The sequence below is a fragment of the Cibotium barometz genome, chromosome 25, assembly GCF_041138505.1.
Source record: "Cibotium barometz isolate CiBa-2024 chromosome 25, ASM4113850v1, whole genome shotgun sequence".
NCBI lineage: Eukaryota > Viridiplantae > Streptophyta > Polypodiopsida > Cyatheales > Cibotiaceae > Cibotium > Cibotium barometz.
Genome location: NC_141070.1, coordinates 45,828,559 through 45,836,259, shown reverse-complemented (window position 1 = coordinate 45,836,259; position 7,701 = coordinate 45,828,559). Strand labels below are relative to the sequence as shown.

The 7,701-nt window shown below is 40.2% G+C and overlaps 1 protein-coding gene across 1 annotated transcript; it reads left to right on the top strand.

Moving 5' to 3' along the window:
- The first annotated feature begins 5,987 nt into the window (after nucleotides 1-5,987).
- On the top strand, nucleotides 5,988-6,751 carry LOC147624625 (uncharacterized). Its single transcript, XM_086820000.1, has 2 exons — nucleotides 5,988-6,117; nucleotides 6,245-6,751. Exons 1-2 carry the CDS (start codon nucleotides 6,060-6,062, stop codon nucleotides 6,517-6,519), a joined length of 333 nt encoding a protein of 110 aa, XP_086676126.1. The 5' UTR covers nucleotides 5,988-6,059; the 3' UTR covers nucleotides 6,520-6,751.
- The last annotated feature ends 950 nt before the right edge of the window (nucleotides 6,752-7,701 follow it).

Below are 7,701 nucleotides of genomic sequence, written 5' to 3'. Positions count from 1 at the left end.
CTCTATGTGTCCAAGGCTACTATAAGTGCCCGTGACCTTGACTAAAGTGCTCACACATACATCTACCACTTGGCCTACATCATCGGTGGCTCAGAGGTGGTTTTACTTTATTGGGGCAGGTTACATCGGGTTGTGGGGTCTCTCTCTCTCTCTCTTTCTCAGAGATTTTCACATGGCTCCTCACTCTTTGGAGCCTCACATCTTCTCTTCTCTTCAGTCTTCTTGTCGTGGCAGCTTCTCTCCACGCGTCCGTCTCTTCTTTCAGTCTTCTCGGGGGGGGCAGCTTCTCTTCTCGTGGCAGCTTCTCTTCTTCTCGTGGCAGCTTCTCTTCTCGTGGCAGCTTCTCTTCTCGTGTCCATGTCTTCCTTCAGATCTTCTTCTCGGTGTGGATCCTCTTCTTGGGAAGAGATATTCTTCTTCTTTCATGGTTGGGGCCATGAGCTCGTCCGTCAGGTCATTTTGCTCCATGTGAGCAACATGTTTCAATGTTTTGTTGACAGCTCCTTTGGGCTTTTTATGTTTATTTTGTATCAGTATGCAATGCAAACCCAAATTTATGCGGGAGGTCTTACCTCTTGCCTTAATCTGGACAAGGGCAGTGTCTGTTCCCATTTTTACACTAATAAAATGTGCCCAATACATAATGCGTATAGCATTCATTCTCATGCACATTCCAAATGCAACTCTGGTTGTGAATAATCTTGTATTTGAGTGAGATTTACAGGCATTAACCAAGGGTTAAATGCAAAATGATGATTTTCACAATTTTATCAGCACAATTTTCCCAGAAATTACACTAAATTAAGGGTAACCAATTTGTACGGAATGGTTGGAGTATCAAACCAACTCTGATTTGAAATCTGAAGTTATAGGGATCTGTATCAGATACCTAATGGTTAATTTGAACCCTCAATTGCACCAAAATACAGTGATTAGCACTGATTAATCACTATTTAGCAAATTAATGCTCTGGTTTATGTGCAGAAAACAGAGTATGCAGGGAGCTCAGATCTGGTGCCTTCCACTTCAAATGAGCTCAAATGCTTTCAAAGGCATCAATAGAAATGAGTCTAGTAGAGGATTAAGCCAAGAAACAGAAGATTTGACCAAATAATGAAAGCTTAATCTCTGTTTTACCAAAGTCACCTGCAGATTTGATGAAGAGCTTGGATCTCACTGTAGGCTTGATGAAATTGATTTCTGTCTTCACCAGCTTGTAGAGCATGCTTGATTACCCTTTGTGCTAAGAGGAATTAGAAACATTTGAACTGTGCTTGAAGAAATCTCAATTCTCCTCCAGAAAAAACGCGCCGGCTAATTCGCTGATTTCTGCTTCATTTCTACGCGGTTTGCTACGCCGTCTTGCTGAGCTTGAAGCTAGGGATGTTAGCTAGCTTGTGTATAAATCTTGTGCCCTAATTTTGAGTGTGCTATATGCTAGAGACCCTCCACTGGCTGGGGGTGAAGGGGAAGATGAAAAACTCACTAAAAACTGATTTTTTTTGCTAATTACTTACTAATCCTGATTAATTCACTAATGGGCTCATAAATCTGGTTGATTCTAGGCATGGCTCTGATACCATGTTGAAATTTGAGCAAAATGATGAGCTATGGTGGATCAAACACTAGAATCAACATAATTAACAAAGTGATTAGCAAGTGATTAAGATGTAATTAGTGAATAATTAGCACATAGATTAAAGTAGGCATGGATACTCAAAAACCAGCAAATTCTCATTAGGGCTATGCCTCAATTTATAGAGTTTACATCAAGCATCAAATCCCATTGATTTCTCCATGATTCACTCCTAGAATACCTCCACCTCTTGCCTGATTCTCTCCACCTCTTCTCTTTTCCCAGATTATCTCCCAGAATATCTCCACACTCCTAAATTCCCTCATGCTACCCATTATTCTCTCCCAGTAGATTCTTCTAACCTTTTCACAGGTTCTTTCACAATTACATCTCCTCTTTTACAGCCTCTATCCAAGAGCTTGTTCCCACACACACCCTATTCACTTGTATATTTCAACAAAAAATGCATTCTAATGCATTGTTTGATGCAATGGATGAAAACTAAGGCTAATAAACTCTATGTGCAAGCCCTAAGAACATGAAAAATCACATTATCAACAATAAAAACAACAAATTAAGCTAGAAATTAAGAAAAAAAGAATTCTTTATTACAAAACAAAAAAGAGAGCTATTCTACACCAAATCACCCACAAATCACCCACCAAATCACCCACAAATCACCATCGAATCCACATGTTTTTCATGGGAAACCATTAATTAAGATAATGGGCAATGGGTAATGTATAGATTAGAGGAAAAACAATGTAAAAAGCCAAGGGATGGCTCCTCGGGGCAACAACGCCAAAAATGTTATGGGTCACCCCCTAACCCCCCTTGCAACACATCCAACAAGAGATTACCTGGTGAACCGAAATTATCATAAGAATCTTTCCAATGGCTGAGCTCATAACCCTTGAGGTCTCTAAGCTCTACAAACAACTCCTTGAGAAGTAATTTCACTGCGCCTCTGTGAGCATTGTCACATCGCTGCATTGCAGTACGGGTACTCGTCCCTTCTCTCACCTCACTTCACTCACACACACTCACTAGCATTAGGAAGAGAGATTAGCAAGAGCAAGACTCAATTACACAATGGGAGAGTCTATTATATTATGAGAGAAATTCACGTATATACATGGCCATAAGTGTTCACACTCACTTAAACTGTGGGCCGATCGGGCACTTTAGGCTCATAAGAGGCCTAATGCTATTACAATGATAATATATCCATGAAGTACATCACTTGGGACTTCATCCTAACTTACGACCACATACTCTTAAAGTGGGAATCACCTTAATTATTCCATCACACCATTACGGGCACCCATCCAAGTTGTAGTTTTGGATACCATTCCTTCATATCTTGAATGTATGACCCTTTGGTGTATCTACCTTGACTCCTTGATGTAAGATAATGGTGGTAGCTCTTGTTAACCCTAGGAATGGGTTAACAGGGGAGTCCGGCCCCTTCTCCACATAGTTCATTAGTCATCACTGTGAGTTTACTCCCTAGCTTCTACTGCATACAACCTTCATCTTAGTAGTTCCAGATATCCCATCAAACCTCCCTTCACAAGAGCACACGTGTGGGGATTTTCCATCTATTGTATCACTTTAGTAACATAGTATTCTTCTCTATCTTTGTTATTATGCAATTTGAGTTTTAAAGTTTTGTACTATGAAAGATCCAACTATGGGGGATTTTCATCTATTGTATCATTTTAGTAATATAATATTCTTTTCTATCTTTGTTATTATGCAATTTGAGTTTTAAAATTTTGTACTATGAAAGATCATACTTCTTACAAGTGGTCTCTTGTATACACTACATGTTGTCTTCTCTTACAAATCAAGGGTGTAACCAAAAAACTGAAAATTGTATTAACACTAGTTGCTTATAGTAGAGTAATGCTTCTTAGCAGCAAAATTATCGACCGATCTCTGTTACCAATTGAGAGAAATGAGTATTAATTTTGTTGATAATGCATTGATTATGGTGGATTGAAGGAATGTATTCTCATAACACTAGTGTGTGCATAAATAAAATCACATGTATTAGAGCTAATCACAATCTAAGCACATGGTGTGATAATGTAGACCATCAAAATGAGGATAACACACACGAGCTTCCATTCATAGCCTCTTATATAGGGTAGAGATACATTAGAGAGCCTCTTACATAGGCTATAGATACATAGTGGCTTACATCATTGATGAGGTTATGCAGCTCTGCCATATTCCTCCACGAATCTAGGAGTAAAGGGCAACATAGTGGCTATATTCATGGCTTGAGAATCTCACCATTCAAGTAGATGAAGGTGCCTAGAATCCAGGTAAGAGAAGTAAGATTTACAATGCTTTTTAACCTTATCCATGTTGGCCCATCTAACATATAAGAGCTAGGGAGGATATGTGGTGGATATTTCCAACATGCAACCTATGAAGGTGATCCCTATCAAGAGTGTATGCATGCTAGATGTAGGTGATGGTTTGAAAGAGGGCATCTATGGTGAGTGGGGCCACCCTAAACTCTACTAGCACAATCTTATATAGCACCAACATCTTACTTCTAATTATGCATGACAACATCATAACATGAAGCCATTTTCAAGTAGTCTCCCCTAGCCTTGATCCCTAAAAAGTTACACCATATATGGGCATTGGGCGTACCAAAGTGTCTACATGGTTGTTAGGTGTACCAAAGCATCAAAAGGCCAACACTTGAAGTAAGGCTCCTGGAAGTGGGCTTGGAAACACTACTCTCCAGGCATGGCTTCTTGCTAGTTGGCTAGTCGACGATCAGTGATGCCATGGTCATGCAAAAGCAGAGACTTGTAAAGGTCACTCCAAAAGGGCATATGTGTACAAGAAGTATAGTTGTGATGCAACATCATAGGATGTGTTAAAGACCATGTATTTGGACTTGCTTAAGTTATCTCTCTGTTAACCTCTTAGTGCATCCAAGTTCTCTATAAACCCTCGTTAAATTTGAGATCAAGACCATGTCATTTGTATAAGCAATATAGGCACCAATACATGAGCAATCATCTGTATGAGTGAGTAGTGATCATGTCCCTCTAAAGCTATCCACCACAAAAGCCTCTATCTCATTAATGTATAGACCAAAGAGTGTAGAAGAGAGTGGGAAACCCTGTTTGACTCCAACTTTACTACATATGTCCCTAGAGGGTCCATCTCAACCAATAACTACCTTGTATAGGGCCATCACACCCCAAATCATGTCATGTGTTAGTTGCAACTCCCTGTAAATGTCCTAATAGGCATGATTGAGGGACAAAATCAAAAGCTTTGTGAAAATCCACAAAACAACAATATGCAAGTTGCTTCCATGACATGGCCTCCCCTCTATGATGGGGCCAATAGAGTGAAGCTATGATCAAGGGTGGAGAAATTCATCTTGAATCTTGCCTAACCTGATGCTCTATTCCCCAACCTTTCAGCCACCACCTCTAACACTGCTTCATCGATTGTGGCCATTTTATGGCCAATCGATGATGTAGTTATTTGGATCCATCGTGTCTCTTGTTTTTTGTAGTTGGGCATAATGGTGTTTGTGGTCCAACATTTTTAGTGCTCGAGTGTGACAATGGTGGCATTGAAGACGAAAGATGACAATGTGGGTCGTATGATATGTTGATCCTGACACATCATAAAGCTGTTGAGGCCTCCCAAAGGCTAGGATATGTGATTTCTTTTTCTTGGAGAATGCTGCACGAGGTGCTTGAGTTAACCTTGCTCTCGAGAAGAGCTAGTATAACTCTTGTTCTTGTTTAGCAAGAAACACATGCTTCTTCCTGTGAGTGAGGCGATGTAAGATTTTTTGTATCTCACGTGCTAAGATCAATCCATGTTCTCTCTTGCATAGGAGCTGGTCTTTTTTACATTCCTCATCATACCACCCATGTTGATGCTTCACATTCTTTATCATACCACCCATTTGGAGGCTAATAGCCCATCGATAAACTAGTTGAGAAGCATGTGGCGTAGGGAAAGCTGGCACGAGCGCAATCAGGAATGATACTGGGATGTGATTGTGGGTATTGGGGGCTAAAATATGGTGGGAGAGGTGATCCTCATTAATGTGTTGTCTAGATCATGGTGAAAATGTAGAAACTAGGGAACTAGTGGGGGGAGGGTAAAGAAGGGCATGAGACACTCAATGAAAGGTAAGTGTGGTCAGCTCCTATAGATGGGGGGCGGGGGGATGGGGTGAATTTGTAAACGACAAGTCCAAAAATCCCTTGAGCATATGGTATGCTTCCATGATGTTTACCCTACATAGTTGCATAGCCTTAGGGCATATGGTATGCCTACATAGTTGCACAGCCTTAGGGCATATAGGCAAAGAAAACACACGTGGATGGTTCGTTGTGTGGAATGAACCATGTGAATCACCTCTTCTAGGTTCACGCCGTTGGTTGATAAGAAGTGTGCGGCGCGGTGCGGTGCGGTTGAGGAGAGCATGGGCAAGCTCACGCAGCGGGAAGAGAGCGTGGCGCCTGCGCTACAGCAAGCGGCAGGTGAGTGCATCTTAACCGAACTGCTGTGGGAACCTGAGGGTTGATTGACGTCACATACACTTAAGGATTAATGCTGATGCTCGAGATTATTAAGGTTCTTATACATGTAATCAATGAGATTATGAAGGTTCTTGGTGTGCAGGGGTGGTGGCGGCGGTTGGGGCGGAGGAGAGGGAGGCCATCCGGATGGAGAGGGAGGAAGGGCGGTGGAGGGTGGAGGAGGGGGACACGCTGTGGGGCCTAAGCCAGAAGCACCTCGGGGACCCCACCCTTTGGCCCCACCTCCGGCGTGCCTGCCGAAAGGAGCTGGGCTGCGCCGACCCCCTGCGCCTGCTGCCTACGGAGGCTTGTGTCGCACGAGCCCGCAAGAAGAAGAGCCGCCGTTGGTGGTGGTTCTGGTAAAAACACCAAAAAGGAAATGTTGGTAAATTGCCACTTTAAGTTATGTATGTTTTTACCCAAAACTTTTGCTTGGAATGCAAGCAAATCCTCTCTTGGAGTCCCCCCTCACCTTTTGCAAGCCAATCCTCTCTTGGAGTCCCCTCTCACCTTTATCATCTAAAACTTTTGCTTGAAATGCACTCTTTGACATGCTTGCATTTGTATGTGAAGCCTTTTGTATGGGCAAAAACAAACACACACATTCTGTATGTCTAAAGTTCGTGTTCTAAATATTAATGTTGTACTCAATTGTTTTATCACCTCTATCTTTTTGATGTTTTGTGTACTGTTCTGTTTACTGGAATAATATCTAGAGAGTTGCAATCATAACTTATCATTTCAACACGTATTGTGTATTTTCTTGTGAGAATTGGTTGAGGATGGATGGATGTAGGCTACTCTTCTCATTCACAAGGTCAGTGCCTTTAAAAATGATCTCTAAATGCCATTTGCTCATCTCAAACCCATATCTCATAACAAGACCTATACTTTGTTGAGATTATTATAAGCTTTTATGGCTCTAAATTGTGTATTTAAATGATGTTTTTTCCTAAATTATATTGTCTTGTATTTGAGACTTAAGAGCTCAAAATTGATTTTTTTAAAAAACAAAGGCAAATAGGCCAATGCTTTTTGAGGATCTCACAAAATAACCATTAGGCTAAAACTAGCCCCTATTGTTTTTCTTGCTCCTCCTCATTCTTAAAGCATGATCCAAAAGAAGAATAGCAGTTTGTAATTTTCATACATATTGAAAATAGCCTTAGATTATAACAATGGCGACAATGTGTAGAAATGTATATTACATTAGATCTTTAATTGATGAAAGATACGTGCCAATCATTTATAGAATAGTTTTTGTGATGTTTTTTGTAGAATAGTTTTTGTGATGTTTTTTTAGCATGATTAAAAGAGAGAGAGATATATATATATAAGGTGCTTAATATCCAAAACTTTTTTTTTTGGCAAGATGTGTCTAACTAACAACCATGGAAAAATATAGTTTTTAAAAAATTTTGATACTTTATTTTTTTAATCAACCATTATATTATATTGAGAGTGTTTCCTTTAAACTAAATTAAATCTTTCAAACATTATTTTAAAAGAAAAATGAATTTTCTATAACAATATTTAAAAGCTTTA

Coding starts and splice junctions, on each gene's coding strand:
- LOC147624625 (XM_086820000.1), top strand. CDS start 6,060: ATGGGCAAGCTCACGCAGCGGGAAGAGAGCGTGGCGCCTGCGCTACAG. Junction 6,118..6,244: donor TGCGCTACAGCAAGCGGCAG/GTGAGTGCATCT, acceptor GAGATTATGAAG/GTTCTTGGTGTGCAGGGGTG.